The 26,187-nt window shown below is 34.0% G+C and overlaps 4 protein-coding genes across 10 annotated transcripts in view; 2 read left to right on the forward strand and 2 right to left on the reverse strand.

The window, feature by feature from the left end:
• Nucleotides 1–952, reverse strand: part of oxr1b (oxidation resistance 1b) — a 97,897-nt gene extending 96,945 nt beyond the window's left edge. For all 4 annotated transcript variants that reach the window (XR_015516126.1, XM_087294868.1, XM_087294867.1 and 1 more), the window contains exon 1: nucleotides 845–952. The gene's annotated coding sequence lies outside the window, so the exon portion shown is untranslated. The remainder of the gene's footprint in view (nucleotides 1–844) is intronic.
• naxe (NAD(P)HX epimerase) lies at nucleotides 922–6,697 on the forward strand. 3 transcript variants are annotated; one of them, XM_087294317.1, is made up of 7 exons: nucleotides 922–1,012; nucleotides 3,055–3,267; nucleotides 3,658–3,766; nucleotides 3,899–4,009; nucleotides 5,487–5,597; nucleotides 5,976–6,123; nucleotides 6,253–6,697. In XM_087294317.1, the coding sequence occupies exons 2-7, from the start codon at nucleotides 3,098–3,100 to the stop codon at nucleotides 6,453–6,455; spliced, it is 852 nt and encodes a 283-aa protein (XP_087150443.1). In that variant the 5' UTR covers nucleotides 922–1,012; nucleotides 3,055–3,097; the 3' UTR covers nucleotides 6,456–6,697. The 3 variants fall into 3 exon arrangements, with proteins under 3 accessions (XP_087150443.1, NP_001002618.1, XP_087150444.1); NM_001002618.1 differs by lacking the exon at nucleotides 922–1,012 and adding an exon at nucleotides 2,320–2,480 and having other exon boundaries at nucleotides 3,081–3,267; nucleotides 6,253–6,692; XM_087294318.1 differs by lacking the exon at nucleotides 922–1,012 and adding an exon at nucleotides 2,337–2,793 and having other exon boundaries at nucleotides 2,851–3,267.
• A 947-nt stretch (nucleotides 6,698–7,644) lies between these two features.
• Nucleotides 7,645–14,906, reverse strand: rab25a (RAB25, member RAS oncogene family a). 2 transcript variants are annotated; one of them, XM_087294381.1, is made up of 5 exons: nucleotides 14,718–14,784; nucleotides 14,077–14,272; nucleotides 11,606–11,799; nucleotides 10,157–10,335; nucleotides 7,645–10,115 (listed from the first exon to the last, which is right to left on the reverse strand). In XM_087294381.1, the coding sequence occupies exons 1-4, from the start codon at nucleotides 14,752–14,754 to the stop codon at nucleotides 10,181–10,183; spliced, it is 582 nt and encodes a 193-aa protein (XP_087150507.1). In that variant the 5' UTR covers nucleotides 14,755–14,784; the 3' UTR covers nucleotides 7,645–10,115; nucleotides 10,157–10,180. The 2 variants fall into 2 exon arrangements, with proteins under 2 accessions (XP_087150507.1, NP_001008641.2); NM_001008641.2 differs by having other exon boundaries at nucleotides 7,649–9,142; nucleotides 10,255–10,335; nucleotides 14,718–14,906.
• Nucleotides 14,907–18,400: 3,494 nt separating this feature from the next.
• On the forward strand, nucleotides 18,401–24,897 carry sf3b4 (splicing factor 3b, subunit 4). Its single transcript, NM_153661.4, is given in 5 exon segments — nucleotides 18,401–18,462; nucleotides 18,803–18,931; nucleotides 20,613–21,155; nucleotides 23,974–24,303; nucleotides 24,584–24,897. Coding segments are annotated over 5 exon segments (1,203 nt in total). The 5' UTR covers nucleotides 18,401–18,428; the 3' UTR covers nucleotides 24,751–24,897.
• Nucleotides 24,898–26,187: the final 1,290 nt, after the last annotated feature.

The following is a 26,187-nucleotide window of genomic DNA, read 5'->3' on the forward strand; positions in this document are numbered from 1 at the left end:
TGAGGACATACCAACAGTGATACAGCATCTCTGAGTTTCAGTTACACTGAGTTTGCATCAAAAACTGCTGCTTGATGAAATTAAATCATCCTGAGACACTTTGCATTGTGCATTCACAGCTCGAAGGTACTTCAAAGTATATTGGAGAGCTACTGTGATGCCTCTTTTATTCAGATTCAAGGTCATGTTATGTTTAAATCATATTATCAGATTACATTATGATACAGAGGAGGAAAAAAGATTGTATAGTCACCAACAAGTGTAAATATGTTCTTATATACAATTGTATTTTTTATTATTATTAATAAAGTGATCTTTATCTGGAAAACAAATCATTTTTCTAACAGTAAATGTTGTTACACACTATATATACAGTATAGATAGATAGATAGATAGATAGATAGATAGATAGACAGATAGACAGATAGATAGATAGATAGATAGATAGATAGATAGATAGATAGATAGATAGATAACATAAACATATACAAATATTTAATTTAACACCAACAATTTACTTTTTTGGTTATAGTTATTTTTAAAATGGCAATATATAATAAATATAATACGATACAAATAAAATGCAATGCGTGATATGAAATTAAACTACAATATAGCTGAACGAACATAGGAAACCTCTAAATATCCCTCCTGCCATATAAAACTCCAATAAACAAAAGTATTTTGTTTCCCGGGGTATTATTCTGTACTCTTTTAAACAGTCAAGTTTAAGTCAAAGCTCCTATTATTTAAATCCTTTGCGTTTTTACGCTCACTGTTTTATTTATGACACAACAGTTCATTGTTAGGCTAAAATTATCGCTTGAAATTAATTCGTGCTTACCTTAAGCCAGGTAATGCGTCAGCATATCCAGTGGATGAATGTTGTGTGACAGCATGCAGTGTTTATGATGATAACACACCTGCCTCTGACGACCATTCACACTGTGCCAGCTTTAGCGTCCTGAGCGCGCTATTAAATAACTGGAACGTACCACAAAAACTGACAGGGGTGAGGAGGATTTAACCGAGATGAGAGCTGACTTGAACACAAGGATGTGAACCGTAAATTTATGCATATATTCTATTACAAAGTTGATAGTAAATAAACGTTACATGTAAATTATATTCAAGGATACAAACACAGAAACAGCAAGTAAACATTTAAATGACCCCTGCTTTCAAACATATGTGCATCCACACATCCTTGTGAAGTACAAATAAAGACCACAGTTTCTATTTGTGTCTGGCAAAAAAGAAAAAAGTACAATTATGTAATAATACATTTAATTTGATCTAATTTTATTTAAATCAAAACAGTAAGCAATGATCATTATGATAATAATCATTATGTTAATAACATTAATAATAACAATAATAACAACAACACAATAATAATAATAATAAAATAATAAAAATAACAACAACATAAATTATTATTATTATTATTATTATCATTATTATTATTATTATTATTATTATTATTATTATTATTATTATTATTATTATTATTATTATTATTATTATTAACATGGTTATGATTGATATTATTTGTAGTAATTGGTTTATTTACTTGTAATTCCATTTAAATTTAACCAATCAATAAATATTCTTTATTCTTTTTCTTAGTATTCATGATAATATTATTATAATTTGTTGTTTTAAATTTTGTTTGGTTTGTTTACACTTTATCCATTATGTTTTTGTTACTAATGTTGTGGTTATTTGTTCATCATAATAATAAATATAATTTATTTTCATGGTAATTTTGTCATCATTTCATTTTTTATTTATTCATTAATTTTCTTTTCGGCTAAGTCTCTTTAATATGTCAGGTTCACCACAGCGAAATGAATCACCCATTTCATCTTATTAGTTATTGTTATTATTATTTTATTATTATTATTATTGTTGTTGTTGTTATCATTATCATTATCATTATCATTATCATTATCATTATTATTATCATTATTATTATCATCATCATCATCATTTTAGTATTATTTATAATTATTCAAGTAATTTTAATTCATTTATTATCTATTATTTATTATTATTAATTTATTTATTATCATCCTTTTCCTCATCATCCTCATCATTTTATGGTTTCAGTAATGTAATATAATAATATTTATTTTGCACTGATTATTTACATTTAATCTAATTTAGAGCAAACAGGTTTTTATTATTGAAATATAGCATATTAACATTAATATTATTTGCTAGTTATTGTTTTAAAATCGAAATCAAAAAGAGTCAGACTGTTATTATGAAAAGTCGCTGACGTTCACTAACCCGGATATTGTTTAAATACCGTGTTTCAGCTGCAGAGGGCTGCAAAGTGTCTTATCTAATATATTTGTGCATGGTTGGATCCTGTAAAAAGCTGTGGTTTCTGCTATATTTGTTCTTTTGAGCATATTGTTGGAGTTATTCAATGTTACTGAGCGTCTGATTTGAATACAGACACTTACAAACAGGTAAGTTACTGAATGCTTCTGAATTGAAGTTGATTCTACGTGACAGCAGTTATTTAACTCAACAACAACTTTAAAACTGTTCAAAAATATTATTTATGAATGTCTAATGTCAGTTTTTATTATAATCAATGAGCCTTTGTGATTATTATGAAGTGTTGTTGATAATATTGTATATTTTAGTGCTGGGCAAAGATTTATGGCGATTAATTACATCCAAAATAAAAGTTGGTTTTAACATAATTTAAGTGTGTGTGAAACTTTTATTTTGTATGCAATTTAACGCGATAAGTTTTTGTCCCTGCACTAATTAGAAGTATACATATTATATATACAGTAAAATTGTTTATATTAGATGCGTAAATATGTTTAGAACTATATATGCATAAAATATTATTGTTTTATGGCTCTATAACAAAGTGAATCAGGTACTTGACATGAATTTTAAAAAAATTAAATAATATTTGTGTTTAAAATTAATAAACTACTAAGTGGTACTTGTAACTGTAATTGTCCAAGAAATGTCAAAGAATTACGATTTTTTTCTTCATTGTAGTAGAAATGAACAGATAAATAGAAATGAACCCAATGTTTGTGTGGCAGCCGCTTCAGCCAGGTGAATGTTGGGGGTTCGAGCTCTGTTTGGCATTGGTCTTCTTGTGACGTCACGAGGAGGCTTCGTCCTGACACACACACGAGCATGTTCATCTGCTGCCTCTAACATCTACAGTAAACACCTCACGCACAGACCCACCTGCACTATGGCCAATACCGGGGTCAAATACCTGGGGTGAGTGCAGAAAAACAGGCTGCAGGAGAGGATGACGATACGTGATTCTTATACATGATGAGTACTGATGCTTATTAGTCATTATTAATCAGTGGTAAAGCAATTAGATAACTAAAACAATAAAATTAAAAGCAAATCAAATTAAACTAAATAAAACTGAGTTTATATTCTTCAGAAAATATACATAAATGTATAAAAACAAAGTAGATTTATTTGTTTGTTAATTTTATTTTAAATTAATTAAATTAAGGTTTTAATTGTAGTTAGTTAACTATAATAATAACCCATCATTAAAGCTTTAATGTGTTGCATTGTTTGTCAATATATGAATGTTTTTTTCTAGCACAAACATATGATGCTAGTTGTATTGTGTGTTGTGTTGTGCTGTAGTCAGGAGGAGGCTCAGCAGATTGACGAGGAGCTGTTCAGCGACTTCAGCTTCAGTGTGGATCAGCTGATGGAGCTGGCGGGTTTAAGCTGCGCTACTGCGGTGGCAAAGGTATATCTGACGCTCCTCCATCTCACACACTGACCACACACATACACACACACACACACACACACACACACACACACACACACACACACACACACTGATCACACGCACTCTAATCAGCCTTTCACTTCATAGGGTTACCCTGTAACATCACTGCTTAAGAGTCCAGCCAGGGTCCTGGTCATCTGTGGGCCAGGAAACAACGGAGGAGACGGCCTGGTGTGTGCCAGACACCTCAAACTATTTGTGAGTTCACCTCCATAATTGAGTGTTGATAATCCTTTATTTTATATCAATTACTGACATCATTAACAGGCATTTATTTGTAACAGGCATATATTGTTATTATATTTTATATATATTTATATATTTTTTCTTTGTTTTATCTATTATATTTTATTATATATTATTTTATATTATTGTCATTAATAATAATGTCATTATATATATAGACATACAGTTGAAGTCAGAATTATTAGCCCCCTTCAATTTTTTTTCTTCTTTTTTTGAATATTTCCCAACTGATGTTTAACAGAGCAGGGACATTTTCACAGTATGTCTGATAATATTTTTTCTTCTGGATAAAGTCTTATTTGTTTTATTTCGGCCAGAATAAAAACAGTTTTGAATTTTTTATGAACTTTTTTAGGGACTAAATTATTAACCCCTTTAAGCTGTATTTTTTCTCGATAATCTACAGAACAAACCACTGTGATACAATAACTTGCCTAATTACCCTAACCTGCCTAGTTAACATAATTAACCTAGATAAGCTTTTAAATGTCACTTTAAGCTGTATAGAAGTGTCTTAAAAATATCTAGTAAATTATTATTTACAGTCATCAAGGTAAAGATAAAATAAATCAGTTATTAAACATGAGTTATTAAAATTATTATGTTTAGAAATGTGTTGAAAAAATCTTCTTTCCCTAAAACAGAAATTGGGGAAAAAATAAAAAAGCGGTCTAATAATTTAAGGGGGGCTAATAATTCTGACTTCAACTGTATATATTAGACATATATGAGTTGTTGTTTATAAATACCATATTCATTTTATTTTTAGTTCATGCGAATCCAGTTTGATTGAGTTTTATTATTCTAAGTTTAGCTTTTTGTAAATATGCATATGTAGCTTTTACAGTATTTAGTTTATTTATTGTCATTAAATAATAATATGGTTGTTTTTATATTTTCTATACAAATTTTACATTTTAGTCAATTTTATTTAATTTTGACATTTTTTTATCATTATTTGTTGTTGTAAATGTGTTTAGTATGTATAGTTGTCATAATTTTACCTTGACTTTTATTCAATTCAACCAGTTTGTTTTTAGATTTCTAAGTTTTGATATAAATACTGATGCAAATATTTCTTTGTAGTTTTTAAGTTTTGTTATGTTTCAGTTTATTACATTTGCCTATGCACATGTAATATAATCATTTATACATCAGTTAATACAAATCATTTATGTATAAATAAATAAATAAATGCCTGTAACATGTCACGGGTAACACATCATCATGAGTAAACGTTGGCATTTCTTCATTGATTGTTCATTTTGAATGACAATTGATGATGTCAATTTGTAGAATCTGTCATCCCCTAGTTCAGGATATCGCTAAAAATAAACCTAATTAAATCTAATTAAAATGTTTCCTTCATTAGCCTGAATATTTCCCGGAGGCATATTGACATTATTGATGTTCCGTGTGAATGTGTCAGGGTTATGAGCCATCTGTATTGTACCCGAAGCGGCCCAACAAACAGCTGTTCCAGAACCTGTCCATCCAGTGTCAGAAGATGGAGATTCCCTTCCTGACGGAGATGCCGGAGGTACAACAACACACAAAAACACATTCGTCACCACACAGGAGGCCTTTTCATTAATAAACCAAAATCTAAAGTGCTGACGGCCCTCAACCCGGGCTGTTAATAAACGTTTCAGCACTTGAAATGTGTTCAATACTTTTTCTTTTGATTTCATTTTATTACTTAATTTGTAAACTAATTATTATTATTTATTTATTTATTTATTTATTTATTTATTTATTTATTTATTTATTTATTTATTTATTTATTTATTTATGTATGGATTTATTTGGTTGTTAACAACATTCGGTGAAAAATTCAAGTGAAAAATGCTGTTGTGTTCAATACTTATTTTTTCGGCTGTGAGTGTACTAACTGTGTATTTGACCCTGCGGTCTTCAGGCTGACTTGATCGATGAAGCGTATAGCCTGGTTGTGGACGCCATTTTTGGCTTCAGTTTTAAGGGTGCCGTCAGAGAGCCGTTTGGAGAAATCCTCTCCCAGCTAAAGAAAATCACCGTGCCCATTGCTAGTGTGGACATTCCTTCAGGTCAGCATTCAGACACATCATACTGTAAATAATGAACAAGATCGCTGACTTAGAACGAGACACTTAAGGCAAATCTTTATGATTAATTTCGGGATTTTAAGGTTTTCAGTGTGTGTTTTGACTCTTCAGGCTGGGATGTGGAGAAAGGATGTCCTGACGGGATTCAGCCTGATATGCTGATCTCCCTCACAGCTCCAAAGAAATCAGCGGCTCTCTTTAAAGGACGCTTTCATTTTCTGGGCGGACGGTTCGTTCCTCCTGTGCTTGAACAGAAGTATCAGCTCAATCTGCCTCAGTACCCGGGCACAGAGTGTGTGTTTCAGCTCAACTGAACATCTACATAGCTGCTAGTCCAAAAAAAACAGAAAAAGCTTCTGGAATAAATTTGCTCTGAACACATATTTTGCTTTTTTAATAATGGGCAGATTTGGATTTGATGATTAATGAGGTTCGAGTCATGAATGTCAAATAGTTAGCAAGGTTGGTTAGAATGTTTCAAAAGCACTATTCTGATTTGATTATATGTGGATTTATAAAAACCTAAAATAAATAAAACAAATTTCTTGGAATTTAATGTTGGTAATTACTGTACTGTTTTTTTGTGTGAAATAAATGTTTATGCTTAAATTATGCAAAAAATTATTATATTACACTATTATTTTAAAAGAAACTAAATAATAACCAAAATTATGCTAAAATGCTTATACTATTAATAAAAAAAAAAATATATATATATATATATATATATATATATATATATATATATATATATATATATATATATATATATGTGCCTTAGTGCCCCACCAGTGCCGATATACAGCCATATTGCATTGCTACGAGTGTGATATTGCGTTTATACAACAGTTTGACAGCATAATTGTGTATAAAAAAACAAAATCAAACAAGGAGAGTCTCAAAAACCCTTTTGTATGAGGAACTACTTTCTTCCGTATTCAAATCATAAGCTGACAGTTAAACAGTTGAGCAGGCATCTTTTAAACTTTAGATCTGTAGTGTCTGCTTTTTGCTGGCTGTATGTGGGCGGAGTATTACACAAATGGTAAATAGGCTGTAGGAGTTCTGATATTGCAGAATATCGCACGGCTATCAGCCAATCAGATTTGAGAACCAGACAGAACTGTTGTATAAATATATATATGTGTGTGTGTGTGTGTGTGTGTGTGTGTGTGTGTGTGTGTGTGTGTGTGTGTGTGTGTGTGTATATGTATGTATGTGTGTGTGTGTGTGTGTGTGTGTGTGTGTGTGTATATGTATGTATGTGTGTGTGTGTGTGTGTGTGTGTGTGTGTGTGTGTGTGTGTGTATGTGTATGTAGTAAAAATAAACAAAAAATAAATAGCAAAAGATTACAAAAATTTTACTAAAACTGCTTATACTATTAATAAAATATTTTTGGCAAAAGATGGCAAAGTCAATGTTTCAGAGCTTATGTGCATTCTTACAGACTTTCATTTTGTATTTTGTGTCATTTTGGTGGTGTTAATGAAAACAGCATATATTTTGGCATAGATTTCATTTTTTTATTTTAATTTTTTTTTTCAAAAATCTACTTTACTCACGATAAAAGAAAGTTACATGCAGGACCTTCTGACAAAAGTCTCCCCACTGAAACCCATTAAAACAGCAATATTTAACCCCAGTGCTATTTAAACTAGAAGTCATAAGTCCTTATCTTCAGTATTTTATCACCTAAAAATACTACAAAACATACTTATTAATGGCAAATCCAAAGAATTAATAACCTTCAAGTAGTCTCTTCAACTTTTTCAGGGCTGGATACATAATTACCAGGGGTGTAGACACGTGTAACATTACCAATAGAATTAGAAAAAGTAAACTGGCATGTATAACTTTTTATTAATATATTTATGGACAAACGAATCAGCACACGGGCCAACACAAAATGTCCCGCATGCTGCTGCTTGCAGAAAATTTCTTATAATTATATCAAACAAAATCTTTTGTGTCTGACAGAGGTCTTAAACTAAAGTATTACTGTTTCATATAATAATACATTTTGCAAGCTGCAACAGTGTACATTTCCATAATGAATATAAAACTCAGATCGGTTTAACACCATTTTAAAAACAAATGACCAAAAATTCAATGCAAAAATATCAATACTCCATAAACCATAGATACCTTCCATGAGAAGGTCTAATTGTTCAGTCTAAGATTTATATTTCTTAAAAACATTTTTTTTTACATTGCAACTATGTCAGTATTGATTGAACTCAAGCTTTGTATAATACAGCACAACTTATATGTGTTTTATCTATAATGGGATTCATTACTAAAAATAAAAAAATGCACCATGTCTTGCATGATCAGTTCCAGCTGTTTCTATCAATTTCATCCATTTTATTTTAAAAACACTTTCCAATTTCGACATATTTGTGTTTTGTAAAGCACTTTTTTTTCTCTTTTAGCAAAATAATAGTAAATAATACAGCCCACATGCACTTTAAACTATTTATATTGTTGCACTTTATTAATGTGTCTATAAATATCAATTATTTTAATAGTCTATAAATGTCTTCACAATTTTATAGTCTATAAATACCAACTATGCATCATTTTTAAGGTCAATTGCTCAAAATTGTTCTGAGTTTTTTTTCCATTTTCAGATTTTTGTGCTAGAAATGAATGCATATTTAATTTTTAAAAATATTAATCAGATTCATAATGTTATCAATTAAATAGATCATTGTTCACCTTCTTCATCTGTAGCTTCTTGTTTTAAAAGAAATCATATTTTTTAATGCTGACGGCCTCTCTGTTTCACTCACTGATATGACATCCAATGTCATCATTAAAAGTCTTTGTTTTGTGCTGGTGATGGTGATTTGGTCTGGATGTCCTCTGGTGTGTTCAGGAGTTTTTGCAGCAGCTTCGGCTCTCCTGGAATTCCCTGGACGGACCGTGTGTCTGTCCAAGAGTCACGGCGCTGATCGAGCCTCTGGTCACTTCTTTACTAGCAACTTTCTGGTGTATTGCTGGAAAACATAATTGAACACTGCAATAATTAGATTAGATTAGATTCAACTTTGTTGTCATCACACATGTACAAGTACAGGGCAACGAAATGCAGTTTACTTCTAACCAGACGTGCAATAGCAGCAAGTGCAGGATTTAAGGAGGGCCAGACGGAATCTGCGGATGTTTTTTGCTATTTTTGCGCAGAATTTTGTTGAAAATCTATGGATGTATGCTGAATGATTTTGGGAGTATCATAACTTAAACTTTAATATATGAAATAAAGAGTAATACCTTTTTAACTTGTGTTTAATGTTTACAATGCAAATCCAATCAGATCCACTTTATTTGGAAAAACAAAGCAAGTCTATTTAATATATCTACTAAAAGACAGAAAATATGACTTTACAAACCGTATTGTAAATAAATTATATGAATATTTTAATATTAGTCAATAATTATACTGAAATAAATTTGAAAAAAACTGAATAAATCTAAATTTACACACATTTACACAAGTGAATATAAAGAATCAATGATGAGCTATAAATCTGGGGAAATCTGTGGCGCAGATTCCGTCTTGGCGAAGTTCTAAAGTGCATTAAGAGAAAAACTGTTGATATATTTACAGATGGATGTACTATGAACATTATATACAGGTTATTTTAACTATGAACTGAGATTTACAATAGATAACTATACATACAGGTTGCTAATAATAATCAAAGGTATGCAGATAGATCTGAATATAATTACAAATGTATATGTGCAGTGGATATGTACAATCCAAGATGAATTAATGCAACAGTGCAATGATATGTGCAAATTTAATTGTGCACATTTTAGTGCACAGGGAGTTATGAGGAGAGTATAAGAGGGGCAATTGAATCAGTGGGGGCAGAGTTAAAAAATAATGCATTTAAAGTGAGTCATAAAGGTATCAACTAGTTTGATATACTATGTATGAGTGCCCAATGTTTGTAACTTATGTAACTTTTTAATTTAGTAGCTAATTTGTGTAATCTCATTTGTACATTTTAGTAGGATTTGCTCATCTCCTAATGAGATATGGGTTGAAGGTAAGGTTTGGGTTCAGTCTTAATCAGTGACGTTAAGTAAAAATAAAACTTACCTGTTAGAACTTCGAGGAAAGCAGATTCAACATTAGTCGACTCTAATGCTGAAGTCTCCATAAAAAGTAAGCCATTGGCATCTGATTTTTTCAGACAAGAAAATATCATTAATAATTAAACATTTTCTAATTGGGATTATTCTGTGAATCCATATGCATTTCAATAATAACAAATGTAAAATTGCTAGGGTCTCATTGCACAGAGTGTGTCTTATATTGCACACAGATGAATGAATGAATAAATGAATGAATGAATGAATGAATCAATCAATCAATCAATCAATCAATCAATCAATCAAATAAATATGTGAATGAATGAAATCAATCAATAATGAATGAATGAATGGAATTTGTGGATAATTGAAATAATTGAATCAATTAATGAATCAATCAATCAATAATGAATGAACAAATTAAATGAATAAAATCAATAATGAATCAAATGAATAAATATATCAATCAATTAATGATGAATGAATGGAATCAAATTAATCAACCAATAATGAAATAATCTAATAAATGCATCAATAATGAATGAATTGATGGAATGAATGAATGAATGAATTAATTAATTAATTAATTAATTAATTAATTAATTAATTAATTAATTAATGAATTAATGAATGAATGAATGAATGAATGAATGAATGAATGAATGAATGAATGAATTAATTAATTAATTAATTAATCGATAATGAATAAAAGAAAGAAGGAATAGAATGGAATCAAATCAAAAAATTAATGAATGAATAAATTTATCAAGCAATCTAATCAATCGATGAATGAATCTATTAAATAAATCAATCAAATAAATCAAACAATAATGAATGAGTGAATGAATGAATGAATCAAACAAATTAATGGATGAATGAAGTTAGTCAAAATTTATAAATGGAATCAGTGACTGAATTCCATTAATGAATCAATGAGTGAATGAATCAATCAATGAATCAATCAATCAACCAAATCAATGGATGAATGAAATCAATCAATAATTAATGAATGGAATGAATGAATAAATGAATGAATCAGTTAATGAGTGAATGAATGAACTAAATGAATAAATTAAATTAATAAATAAGTGGAATCGATGAATTAATTAATTGAATGACTTAACGAATTAATTAATTAATTAATGCCTTAACGAATTAATGAAGTCATTAATTAATCAATCAATCAATCAATCAATCAATAATGAATGAATGAATTAATTTATGAATTGAAACAATCAATATTCAATCAATCAAAATGTGTTATCAAGTATTCTCTAAAAGAGGGTGAGCAATGACAACATTAAGGTCCTCTTTCATGCTTGAAATGTCTTAAACTGAGGGCTATAAACTGCAGATACCTGCAAAGTCTTTGGCCTCCTCTGTGGGTACAGTGCGCACAGTTGCCAGGTCATTTTTATTGCCCACCAGCATGACCACGATATGAGGATCAGCGTGATCATACAGTTCCTTCAGCCAGCGCTCCACGCTCTCATAGGTCAGGTGTTTGGTGATGTCATAGACCAGCAGCGCACCCACTGCTCCTCTGTAATACCTAAAACAAACAGCATTACATGTAAACACACAAGAAACTCAATTGCATTTGGCTCACATGATTCATTATTTGGTTTTTAATAAGTATGTATTGCATCCTACGGGGGAAGCTGGGGGAACGGGATGTTGTAATCACACAATATCTACACTTCAAAGTTTACAAGGTTTCGGCCCAGTAAGATATTAATCGTAACAGTTTACAATAAGGTCCATTAAACTTGAACTTTTGGCTAATGTATTTATTAATAATACTCATTAATTTTCCTTCGGCTTAGTCGCTTATTTATCAGGGGTCACCACAGCGGAATGAGCCGCCAACTATTCCACCATATGTTTTACACAGCAGATGCCCATCCAGCTTTCCTAGAGATGGGTTGTGGCTGGAAGGGCATCCGCTGCGTAAAACATATGCTGGATAAGTTAGCGGTTCATTCCCCTGTGGCGACCCCAGATTAATAAAGGGAATAAGCCGAAAAGAAAATGAATGGATGAATGAATACCCCTCCAGCCGCACACTAGTACTGGGAAAAACCCATACACTCTCACATACACACACAGCCAATTTACTTCATCCATTTCACCTATAGCGCATGTCTTTGGACTGTGGGGGATACCGGAGCACCCGGAGAAAACTCACGCCAACACAGGGAGAACATGCAAATACAGAAATGCCAACAGTAATGAACAGTTAATAATGTTAATTAAGATGCTTTTTCTCTGTATGTCAACAACAACATGAACATTTTTATTCAGTGTGAGCATAGTAAGAAGAATTTATTCAGCAGGAATGCATTAAATTTAAATAAAAGTTACTTTAAAGACATATATAATAAATGTATGGATACTGCCATTCTTTTGAATCTTCTGTTAATTAATGAATCCAGGCAAAAATGCATTACAGTTACTACAAAATTATTAAAAAGCACTACAACGATTTAATAATAAATATCTCGAGTACGTTGGCCATGAGAGCTCAAACATGCTGCAAAGATCTAAAATGTGTTGTAATTATATTTTTATCTCTTATTATCTGACAAATTGCACAATTAACTTTAAATTCACTTCGTTTGAGCTCTCTCGGCCACCGTATTCGACCATTAAACCATCAAATAAAATCTATTGAGATACAAAGCTGTATTCAAAATCCTGGTAATTGATAAAAAAATTATACAGATTTTTTTATTCAAACTTGTAATAACAATTGATAAATTTTAATCAAATAAATGCATCCTTGATAAGCATAAAACCCTTAAAATATATAATAATAATAAATTACCAAATCAAAACTTCTAAATAGTATAATTTACTAATCTAGAAGCATCTTTTAGGAAGAACTCAATATTCTGCAGTATTTCAGTAACTATATATTTAACATAACCATGGTTAAATTCTAATTCCTATCGTCTGAAAACTCTAAAATTTAGTGGTAGGACGGCATCAAGGCATTTCCTAATCAAAATTCTGCTTCACTTCCTTCCTCAGAAGGGACCTTCATCTGATTGAATGTTGAAGGCAGCACAGATGTGTCCATCGCACTTCAATTTTAACCCAGTAACTGGGTATGCCAATATTTGACTAGTTGAAATAGAAATTAGGGTGGCACGGTGGCTCAGTGGTTAGCACTGTCGCCTCACAGCAAGAAGATCTCTGCTTCAAGTCCCAGCTGGGTCAGTTGGCATTTCTGTGTACAGTTTGCATGTTGCCGTGGGTTTCCTCCGGGTGCTCTGGTTGCCCCCACAGTCCAAAGACATGCACTGTAGGTGACTTGAATAAACTAAATTCGCCGTATGTGTGTGAAAGAGTGTGTATGGGTGTTTCCCAGTACAGGGTTTGCACCCAAGATTGCATATGCTGTGTAAAATATATACTGGAACAGTCAGTGGTTCATTCCACTGTGGTTACCTCTGAAATAGAGACTTAGCCAAAGGAAAATAAATGAATGAATGAATGAATGAATGAATGAATGAATGAATGAATGAATGAATGAATGAATGAATGAATGAATTAGAAATTTGACTGGTTGAGTTGAAATAATTTTGCATTTTTAAGTGTAGTGGTAGAAACTTTAAAACACAATCACTTTCTATGCTATAGTAAAATAATGCAAAAAGCACTGTAGCTGTCAGTAACTATCCTTTAAACTGTGTACCAAGTTAAAAAGACATATAGGAGTGGTTCTGGGTGTGAGTCTAAATCAATTGCAACAAATTCCAGATAATCTAAAACAAGGAAATGTACATGAATCTGAGATGAAAGGAAGATGAAGTGAGGGACGTACGCTGAGGTGATGGCCCTGTAGCGCTCTAGACCCGCAGTGTCCCAGATCTGGGCTTTGATGGTGATACTGTCCACCTGAACAGAGCGAGTGCTGAACTCCACGCCAATAGTGGTGCGACTGTCATGGTTGAACTCGTTTTTGGTAAACCTTGACAGCAGGTTGCTCTTTCCAACCCCTGATTCTCCAATTAAAACCACTGAAAGACAACCAAGACAGCATTTAACTTACTTTGAATGATGCGTAGTTAAAGGAAAATACAATTTCCACACTTCACTAGTTGCAAACCTGTTTGACATTCTTTCTTCTGTTGAACACAAAAGAAGATATTTAGAAAAATGCTGGAAACCTGTTTCCATTGACTTCCATTGTATTTGTTTTCCTACTATGAAAGTCAATGGTTACAGATTTTTAACTTTCCTCAAAATATCTTCATATCTATTCTGGAACCGCTTGAAGGTGAATAAATAGTGAGTAAATATTAATTTTTGGGTGAACTACCCCTTTCAATTTCTGACACAATTGGAAATACATGAAAATACAAAATAACAAATATCTTTTATATATTAGATTAGCATGCTAGGCATCAGACGCAGCAATCACAGTAAAAGCATTTAATCTTCAATCAGCTGACTGAAACTTACCTTTGAAGACAAAGTTGTAGGCTAAATCTGTCCCCATGTTGTCTCTAGCTGTAATGTGTCAGTCTGTGTTTAGTGCATACGTGTTACTCGAGCTCAGAATCCACTGGGAGGAGAAAAGCAGATGCTCAGGTTTCTCCGACAGCTTTATTGATCCATTCTTGCAGGTCTAAATGCAGATTCAGCCAGACTCTTCTTTGAGACAGTTTGGGTGGGAAAGCAGGTGAAACTGGTAGAACCACTGACACACACACACACACACACACACAATGGGAGTGACTTCATTCTCTCACACACACTACTGTTAAATCACCGTTCCTTCACTCCGACTGCGTGTATGTATCCAGTTCTGTATGCGCAAAAACAAATATCAGAAGAGCTGAGTCAGAAAAACAAGCCGTCCTGCATCAACATGTATCTTTATAGGCAACAGGTTGAGTTTCTGTAAACATAAAATAAAAGGGGTTTTGATTAGTTTGACGTAATCAAAACAAAAGCTTTGAATTTAGCTCATTTTAATGCAAATTTACCTGTTTAGCCCAGTGTTTGGCTCATGTTTAGGCTTGTGAATCACACCTCTGCTGTTCATGCATCTTTTTTCACAATAACCATTGTGTATATTGTTTGGTACAGACAGCCAGGGGTGTGAAATATGTGTGTAATCTTATTAAATGAATGTTCATTCATTCATTTTCCTTCAGCTTTCCTTCAGCTTTCCTTCAAGATCGACACAGTGGAGTGAACCGCCAACTATTTTAGCATATGTTTTATGCAGCGGATGCACTTACAGCGTTGCAACCAGGGTGCGAATTACAGGGGGTTTCGCGGGAGAACTGACCCCCCTAAATAATGCTTTATCCCACCTGAAGCACATCAAAACAGCGTGTATGGGGGTCAGTCCTCTAAAAAGAGAGAAATAGAGGTTACTCTGATTTGTTTCTTAAAAGATAATATAAAAACTGATAATAATAGGGGCGTCACAGTGGCACAGTAGGTAGCACCATCGCCTTACAACAAGAAGGTTGCTGGTTCAAGCCCCGGCTGGGTCAGTTGGCATTTCTGTGTGGAGTTTGCGTGTTCTCCCTGTGTTCGCATGGGTTTCCTCCGTGTTCTCCGATTTCCCCCACAGTCCAAAGACATGTGCTATATAGGTGAATTGGGTATAGACCATAGATAAATTGTCCATAGTGTGTGTGAATGAGTGTGTATGGGTGTTCCCCAGTGATGCAGCTGGAAGGGCATCTGTTGTGTAAAACATATGCTATAAGTAGGCCCACACAGAATCTGCGCACACAGAATTCTGCAGATTTTCCGCAGAATTCTGCAGATTTCTGCAGATTTTTAGCCCATCATTAATTCTGTTTATTTACTTGAGTAAGTGTGTATATCTGAATTTATTCAGTTTTTATTCAGTAATTTATTTCTTTTTATTTAATACATTAAGGTCTTAGTTATGATACTCTGCTGGATACTCCCAAAATAATTCCGCAGAAAACCACAGATTTTTACCAAAATTCTCAGCAGAAATAGCAAAAAACGTCCGCAGATTCCGTCTGGCCCTGGCTATAAGTTGGCGGTTTATTCTGCTGTAGCAACTTCTGATTAATAAATGGACTGAAAATAAAATAAAATGAATGAAAAAAATAGATTATATATACATTTGACCACCCCTATATTTATTCATATCATTGTGAATGCACAATCAGTCTATGTGAGAAACAAATTATTTATCAGTCTGAAACCATCAGATCAAAGCACCGATAGACAACCAAAGTGTTCGTAAGACACTTTTCTTGTAAAACAGCAGTTTGTTTCTACATATAACCTGAAAGTGAACTCAAATTAGATGCATAGTTTTTATAGTTTGACCTACAGTAAACTCTGGAATAGCTAATCAGAGGATATCGTAGGTCAGAATACACTAAATATCGCACAAAACACTGGAAACTTAAATATGTTTATTAATAAATCAGATTAATTAAACTAGCTCAAATAAATACATTCATGTGATTCACTAAAGCATGTATTACACAAACTAACGTTAACATACCAAAAAGGTTACCCTCCTGTTGGTGAATGTATAATTTGCACCTTGGGCACAACCCAGTACTGGAAAACACCCATACACTCTATCATTCACACACACATTCATACACAGGGCCAATTTAGTTTATTTAATTCACCTATAGCACATGTCTTTGGACTGTGGGAGAAACCGGAGCACCTAGAGGAAACCAACTTGCGGAGAACATGCAAACTCTATGCAACAGCACTAACCACTAAGCCACCATGCCACCTTAAATTAATGTACTTTAGTTTAATTTTTGGGAAACGTTTTTAAATGACAAAAATGTAATTTATATTGAGTGCTTGTGCTTGATTTGAAGAAAACCATTAATTTTATAATGCCTATCATTTTATTTCACTTTGAAAAGTAATTGCTTCACTGTTGTTTTTTCCTCCATCTTACACACAATGGGGTATATGCACACAAACTTTTAATTTCAGTCAGTCAGCCCCATTGCTTCCGGTTAATTGTCATCCCAAACTAAATTGCAGCGTTTAAGATCTGATTTCTTTAAATAACAGCAATCTTCACTGCCTGGCTGAGATGCGATATATAGTGGGTATCAGACCTAGCATAAAAACACTGCATTAATTTATAGACTATTTTTCCACACCATGTCATTAAAATATGGAAATTAATTTTTCCTCAGTATTTTTTTTAAAGTTTTTGCGCTTACTCGCTGCTAATGACGGCGCCTGCATTTAAACGGTTTTTATGCTTTACCAACCAAATATTTAACTGAATGTATTGTAATTATATTACAACATCGATGCTGTAAAAGAAACCTTATGAAATTAAAGCTTTTATAAAGCTTTCGCTAGAAGTTTATCATTGGCTAAAAAAAACTAGCTGTGCATATAGCTTATTGATAAATTTAAAAGTTTGTATGTTAACAGCACACATTTCAGCGTATGTTATTACTTATCTAAAAGAAACTTCTTTCATCATCAAATCTAAAAGTATACTGAGGTAACTTAGCTCACCCAAAATTTATTTTTAATACATTCTTATAAAGTCTATCCACTTGTGTGCCATTTTAAGTCTTATTTGTTTTTAACCATTAATTAAAAACTTTAATTTGTACTTTTTTACCTCACTTTTTTACTTTGTTAGTACACTGTAAAAAATTCCACACAATTTGTTCATTGTCTCAACAAATTTAATTGGTTTAAACATAAAACAATTAAGTTGCCCCCACAAATCACAAGAATTGTGTTGCTTCAGCTTGAACAAGCAGTTTGTGTATTTCTACTTCCACTTAAGTATGGTAGGTCATTTGAGTACTTTATACAGCTCGTGATAATATTAACTTGCATATTTAATTAATTGTTACTTATGTGATAAAAACCATGCGGTAGCCTACTGTTTGTTTCGTCGCCACAGATCTGTCCATTAGACAGTCTGACTGGGTCCTGGCTTAGCACAGCTGTGGCTCCATTTTATGACCTTTAACAACATAAAAGACATATTAAGTAACTTCCGAACAAAAACAGACAAAGGACGTAGTAAATCATAATTTGACATCCACAAAATCGGCAATGTTCATCTTCCTCTCCTGTGGGCGGCAGCACTGCGATGACAAGACGATGTTGAGGTGATTTCAGCAAAAAGAACTGCTTCCGTCTGTACACACGCCGGGGTTCATCATGGCGGCGGGACCGATTTCAGAACGAAATCAAGGTATATTTGATAAATTTAACTTTTTAGTGAAATTGTTATGTAGTGTTCGGGGTAAGTGATGGATTGCAGCATTATTGAACACCTTAAGTTCTTCCTATGTTCTATGATACAGTCAAATCGCTCATTTTCATTCATTCAAACATGTTGGCTTAACAAATAAAAACAAAGAAACGTTTGAGTTTTGGTTTTAATGAAGTGTAACAAAACAATCATGCATATTTCAATATGCTTATTATTATCGGAATTAATAAATTGTATATAAATAATGCATCTAACGTTAAATAAAATACTATGTTTGTGTTCAGTGTTGTCATTTATATTGATCATCTTTTATCTGCAGATGCCACTGTATATGTGGGTGGTCTCGATGAGAAGGTCTCTGAGCCTCTTTTGTGGGAGCTTTTCCTTCAAGCTGGTCCTGTTGTAAACACACACATGCCCAAAGACAGAGTAACAGGACAACACCAGGGTGAGTTACCACGTCTTTAAATCCATTGGGGTAAAGTTGCTTTTATACTCCCTCATTCGGTCTTTCCTCTTAATATAATTTAGCAAAAGTATTCTTTGCAAATTATAAGAAGGAAAATGACATTAGCAGTCAAAGACTATCAAAGTTCAATATTGTTCACAGACAATGAAATAGTTGCATTATATTTTAGACCATATATTCAAAGTAGCGTGGTAAACAATACAGGAACTGTGTTCCTAACAAGTTTGCATAATACCAGCCAGTGGCTGCTAAATATCTAGTTTTGCTCAATCTTACGTTTGTTTGTGTTGTTGACATTGTTGAACAAAACCCCAGTTATAAGTACTGATTTTGTTTTTATTTGTACTTTTTATTATTTATTGTATAATTTTTTTTTACCCAAATCTTGTGTTTGTTTGTTACAACTGCAATTCTGCACACTTACTTTTGCATTCATAGGCTGCAGACTTGGAAGTCCACAAAAACTGATTGAGGTATAATTGGTTTTATATTTGCACATTCTGACTTTCTCCTTAACTATATAATTTCAGAAAAATATTATATTTAAATTCTAAACAGTGAAACCATATTAGCAGCCGATGACTACAACACTGTTCACAGACAATTAAATAGTGTAATGTTGTTTGTAGTGTAATACTTGCATGCAAATTTAGACTGAATATTGAAAGTAGTGTGGTAAACTATATAGTAACCGTTAAAATGAATAAATTTGCGAATGTAAAACCTTCTTTACCTCAATCAAAAACTGCCTGTGTGTTATCAAATCTATCCTACAGAGAATTGATATTGATTTTTATCTTATTATATTTCACAACAAGGGACGGTGTACATTAAATTTAACTTATTTTTTGTTTTTAAGACTGTAAAGCACTTTGAGCAGCCTTCTGATTGTAAAAATGTGCTATATAAATAATTTGATTGATTGATTGATAAATCAACATTGCCTAATATTGTAAATGTAGTCAAATTAGTACTCAATACTCAAATCATATTTGAGTAATTCTTATGTATTGTATTAAGAAATTAAAGTGTATTTTAACATTGAATGCATGTCAGGGTTCAACGGCAAGGATTTTGTCTACTGGGCCGATCGGGCCAGTGGTTGAGATTTTCACTGCCCCCACCAAAAACAACAAAAAGTTAATAGTTATGTCTTAGCCACATATTTTAAATAATAATAGAATTTAAACATTTCAAAAATGGTAATAAATGTATAATGAGCAAAATTCAAGATTTTATGCCAACGAAAGAGCAGTATGGAAAAAAAAGCTGGTATTTTATTGCAACTCTAAATTATTTTTATAAAAATGGCTTGCCAAACTGACAACCTTTTTTTTTTCTCTCTCCAGTTTCTTAATTTTGTACACATGTATTGTCTGCTTCCAATACTTTAGAAACAGACATTTTCTTTTAGCCTCATCGTTTGATGTTGCTGCCATTTTGCCATGTTTTCGATGTACTTGTTGTGACCAGGTTACGAAAAAAATAACGTGCGATAGGGGCCAGTAACAATCCTGTCTACTGTCCCGAGCGCCTTTCAAGCTGGCCCCGGGCCACCGGGCAGTCCTTATTGTTGAGCCCTGCATGTAAAACAAAATTAGGAACTTTTAACAACCTAATAGGATCACTTCAAAAACTGGTATCGCTCTCTCTTCTTCAGGTTATGGCTTTGTGGAGTTTCTCAGCGAAGAAGATGCGGACTACGCCATAAAAATAATGAATATGATCAAACTTTACGGCAAGCCCATACGAGTCAACAAAGCTTCAGCGCACAACAAGAACCTCGACGTTGGTGCCAACATCTTCATTGGCAACTTGGACCCTGAGATCGACGAGAAATTACTTTATGACACATTCAGCGCTTTCGGTGTGATCCTTCAGACCCCCAAGATCATGCGAGACCCCGATACGGGCAACTCGAAGGGTTACGCCTTCATCAACTTTGCCAGTTTTGATGCGTCAGATGCGGCTATCGAGGCTATGAATGGCCAGTATCTGTGTAATCGGCCCATCACTGTTTCATACGCGTTTAAGAAAGACTCAAAGGGTGAAAGACATGGGTCAGCAGCCGAGCGTCTCCTTGCCGCACAGAATCCACTGTCCCAGGCCGATCGCCCACATCAGCTTTTCGCAGATGCTCCACCTCCTCCAAGCATGCCCACGCCTGTCATGACTGCCCTCGGAGCAGCCATGCCTATTCCAGGTTAGAGATGAGAAACATCTTAATGACATGTTGCAAATGTTTTTCACATTTCCAGGTTCAAAGTCGTCAGAGTTGGATAAATTTAGAGTGAAGTGAATGGGAGAGTACAACAAATATTTTTTATTCACAATCCTGTTTGCTGAAATAGTAAAAGAAAAACTTCACTATGGTGTTATCAAGACTTTCAAGAAAGAAAAGAAAATAATGTGAGACTGATAACGACAGACAGAAAATAGAACAACATCAAATTTACTGTCCTGCCCTATAGACGCTGCATTTCAAATGCCACACATAGGTGGTAATTTAATGCAAAGATGATGTAGCACATACATAAATACATAAAAATGTTAATAGTTTTTAAATAATCTATTAAAAATATATAAAAAGATTTAAGATAGGGCTGTATGATATTGGAAAAATGTAATGTAACCCACAGTTCCTACTGCACCTATTCCATTCTGAGCTGGGATCAAACTGGCGATTCTTTGTAATGGAAGCCGGTTGCTCTACCAGGGAGGCTAAAGACCATGGCCTCTAGCTTCTGTGTCTAGAATACCTTTTGAGGTCAGAGGAGTGACGTTTACCTGCGTAGCCCTTTGCTATCTGGCCTCCGTTACACTCACCCTCCTAAACCTCACTGCTCACTCCCATTCCAGACGAGCCCTCAAGTGTAACCCACCGGTTCCTCTGCACCCAACCCGGTCTGAGCTGTGACTGGCAATTTGTTGTATGGGAGTCGATTGCTCTAACAAGGAGGCTAAAGACCATGGCCTCTAGCGTTTGTCGTTAGAGCACCTTTTGAGGTTAGAGAAGTGAGGTTTACCTGCTTAGTACTTCGCTAGCTGGCCTCTGTTACACTCACCCCCCTAAGCCTCAGTCTCATCCTGGACGAGCCCCCAAGTGTAATCCACCAGTTCTACTGCACCCGACCTGGTCTGAGCTGGGATCGAAACGGTGATTCTTAGTATGGGAATTGGTTGCTTCAACAGGAAGTCTAAAGACCATGGCCTCTAGCGTCTTTCACTAGAGCACCTTTAGAAGACAGAGGAGGGAGAGGTTTACCTGCTTAGCACTTAGCTAGCTGGCCTCTGTTACAGTAACGTTGTGATATTTTGTTAAAATACAACTAGTAATCTACAAGCAAAGATCAATACTATAAGATGTAAATAAAATTGAATGGTTTTCTGATGAGTCTAACGGTATTTAAGTAGTAGTTGAATAATCAAATGTTAAATACTGTGTGTCTTTGTTTTATAAATAATCCTATAAAAAAGAAAGTTAGAAACAGTACAGTTTCTCAGGTCTGAATATATTTAATACCCTCAGTCACAGGCCTCAAAAACACACATAAGTCATAATTTATTATCCAGACTGTACATTGAGGGTCCTGCAATTTGACTATTGTATATGAGCACATTGCGATATCTATGCTGAAATGATATACAGCTTTAATTTAAGATGCTGATGATCGTTAAACGCGCCATAACAGTTCTTGTGAAAAGGGTCCATTGCACATCCCTACGTTATAAAAAACCTTTCTTTAATTTGGTTAAAGAGGTTTAAACTTTACTTTCACGTTCAAAGACATCAGCCAGGGTTCCTACACTTTTTGAAAGTACTTCGATTTTAGACATACGGATTTAAGGCTTGTAGAGTACTCAAAAACAAATCAGGTCCTTAATAGTGCTTGATTTAAATTTGAAATGAAGTTAGTTTAAGGTGTTATTGTAGCAATTGTACTGTCCTGCTGACAAAAACAGAACTAAAATGGAAAATTCTTTATATAAAAATATTACATTTACATCTTGTACAAAAACGATGACAAATAATGCACATTTCATGAAAGAGAGGAAACCCTGATCAATAAATGCTGGCATTTTAATTATCACTGAGAGAATTTCTGCAGGTCTTTAAAAGTCATTCACCCTTTTACAGTTTCTTAAATCAGAGCAGATAAAAATCATAAAACATGGGTGCAAACTTGTCACTTTTCAGTCACGTGACCAGTATTTTGACACAATGTGTTCTTTTAAAAAATAAATCTTTACTTGGTCATAAAGTCATAAATGTACCTTAATAAAAGCCCTAATAAAATAAGATTTGTTTTATGAAATGGGTCATGGTTATTTAAAACAAGTTAAATATCAAATCCTTTCTATTTAACTTGAGGTGTATTAAAATGTGTCATTTCACTTCAATATTTAATATTTATATTTTTTATTTTACATAAATATTTAATGTTTTCTACAAAAACTCTTAAAAAAAATACCCCCGTCACATTTTGATGAAATAAAACACAAACAGGTATTGACCTTATTCTTAGCCGACGAGCAGGCGCTGCCATTTGAATCTTTTTGGCACGAGACTTCCGGTCTCATTCACTTACATTCATTTTTAGACATTAAAAACTGCTCGTTTCGCTGTTTGATGTTGCAAACTGATATTTCTCTGTTATATTATTCTACTTGGTCTGTATAGTCATGCAAACATTTGTTTGTAGAGCAAGTAGTTTGACCATTTTCTGCCGTTTATTATTCCTAGTCATTTCTCCCATAGGCGACTGAAATGGAAGTTCTAAGACAATCGCGAAAACAGGCGCACTTCCGCAATTTAGAATGTCAATACAGTAGTAGAAAACATCAGTTATTTTAATTTAAAGTCTCTAGTCATAATTCTAACCTAGGATTAGGTGTAAAATAATGTCATAAGTCTGTAAAACTTTATAGCCTAAAAGAAAATAGAAATGTTTTTCTGGTGATTCAAGTTACCATACTGTTATTTTTTTTCTGCATCAACTCTTTGCATGTTAATCTTGCAGGAATGCCTCCTCCCGGTGCTTTCCCACCTGTTCCTCCTCCTGGCACAATGCCACCTGGGATGCCTCCCGGTATGCCCATGCCTCCAGCACCAGGTACTCCTGCGCCACAGGGCGGTGGAGGACCCCCACCGGGACACCCGCCCTTCCCTCCTGCTGGAATGCATCCGCCAGGAATGCCGCATATGCCGATGCCTCCAACGGGACCTCCAGGAATGGTGCCTCCCCCACCTGGCCCACCAGGATCTAACCAACCAAGAGCACCGCCTCCACCACAAATGCCTCCTCCACCCATGGGTGTCCCTCCCAGAGGACCCTTTGGACCCCCAATGGGTATGTATGTGTGTGTGTGTGAAGGAGACTGACTTGTTGTGTTAGTATGTATTGAAATCATGAAATAATATTAAATTATAAATTATAAATCATAGTATTATGAATATATCAGTATTTTATATGATCATTATCACAATATAATGATGGTTTATATATATATATATATATATATATATATATATATATATATATATATATATATATATATATATAAAACGTGTATGTGTGTGTGTTTTTATTTATGCAATGATTTATACAAATCTTCATCTACTTTTAACAGGTCCACCAATGCATCCGGGTATGAGGGGTCCTCCTCCACCAATGCCGCCTCCAGGTTATGGTGCGGGACCACCCAGACCCCCACCCTTTGGTTTTCAGAGAGGGCCTCCCATGCCGCCTCGTCCTCCTGCACCCAGAGGTCCGATGAGAGCACCGGCACCTTCCTAAACCCCCATGTGAAGACCAAACTTTGTCTCGTTTTTATTTTACAGTCTGCGCTCTATTAGATGGATCTCTTGCTTCTTTGTACACAGATTTCTTAATTTTGGTCAATGTACCTTTTCGGAATTAGCAAGAATAAACAGTTTTATATAACATGGTGGTGGTATTTTAAGTGGACTTTTAAAAACTCTCTACTATCATCAAACATTAATATCGCTATAATATGAATACATAGAATCAGAAGGATAGGATTATAGTTCCTAGACATATCAGCCTAGAACAGGGATCACTAAACATGTTCCTGGAGGTCTGGTGTCCTGCAGATTTTAGCTTCAACCTTAATCAAACACACCTGATCAAGGTCTTACTAGGTATACTTGAAACACCCAGGCAGGTGAGTTGAGGCAAGTTGGAGCTAAACTCTGCAGGGCACTGGACCTCCAGGAACGAGATTAGTGACCCCTGCCCTAGAATATTGTAACTTTTAATTTTCTGTCGGTCTTAGCCAGGGGTGTACAATCTCAGTCCTGGAGGGCCGGTGTCCTGCTGAGTTTAGCTCCAACTTCCTTCAACACACCTGCCAGGCAGTTTTTAGTATTTATAATAAGAGCTCATTTAGCTGGTTCAGGTGTGTTTGATTAGGGTTGAAGCTAAACTCTCCAGGACAACGGCCCTCCAGGACCAATTTGGACACCCCTGGTGTTAGTACACCATGTAAACTACAGAAAAGTCCAACTTAAATAGGAAATTGATTAAAAACTTTTCCTTTTTGAGTGAGATGCTACTGGTCTAATCTGATTCAATGATGTATTCCCGCCAGACTCAAAGATATCAGCTGAATGGATTCAAAAATGGAAAAACCCGACTGTTTAATTACTTTTATGTTAATTGATACCAATGGGGTCATATTTTGCCCGCAAAAAAAGTAATTCACACTATTAAACCACCAGCAGCTTAGTTTATATAAGAGAGGATAGATTTGTGTTTCATTTACACCAAATTATGCCCCAAAAATTTGAATGTTAAAGCAGAAATTGAGACTCTTCAGATTAGGCAACCATTGCTGCCGTTTGATTGGATAATTCTATATTTGTGTTACTGAACATTTGAATTGGTGAAATACTAAATCGATCACCAAATAAGTAGCCAGTGAGCGTACACCATACAAAAACCTCAAAACATGCAATTCTGAGTGTGCCTCACATAGGTGAGTGGGTTTGACAAACCACCTGTAGAAAACACACTTTCATCTGACACTTGCACATTTGTACCAGACGCTTTCTTACACTCCATATCTATTAATAAAAATATAAACTTTGTGCATTTATGAAGTGCACTTTACAAAGGTGGGTGGGTTGGTTAAACCACCCGAAGAAACACTCATGAATACAAAAAAAAAAACTTTTTACAAACTCCAAATCAACAGTTTTGTAAGTATCCTAG

The sequence above is a fragment of the Danio rerio genome, chromosome 19, assembly GCF_052040795.2.
Source record: "Danio rerio strain M-AB ecotype USA chromosome 19, GRCz13ab, whole genome shotgun sequence".
NCBI classification, from domain to species: Eukaryota; Metazoa; Chordata; class Actinopteri; order Cypriniformes; family Danionidae; genus Danio; species Danio rerio.

Coding starts and splice junctions, on each gene's coding strand:
- rab25a (NM_001008641.2), bottom strand. CDS start 14,754: ATGGGGACAGATTTAGCCTACAACTTTGTCTTCAAAG. Junction 10,336..11,605: donor GGAGGCCAAAGACTTTGCAG/GTATCTGCAGTT, acceptor TGAAAAAATCAG/ATGCCAATGGCTTACTTTTT. Junction 9,143..10,254: donor TTTCCTCGAAGTTCTAACAG/GTAAGTTTTATT, acceptor TATGTTTTCCAG/CAATACACCAGAAAGTTGCT.
- naxe (XM_087294317.1), top strand. CDS start 3,098: ATGTTGGGGGTTCGAGCTCTGTTTGGCATTGGTCTTCTTGTGACGTCA. Junction 3,767..3,898: donor GCGCTACTGCGGTGGCAAAG/GTATATCTGACG, acceptor TTCACTTCATAG/GGTTACCCTGTAACATCACT. Junction 6,124..6,252: donor TAGTGTGGACATTCCTTCAG/GTCAGCATTCAG, acceptor TTGACTCTTCAG/GCTGGGATGTGGAGAAAGGA.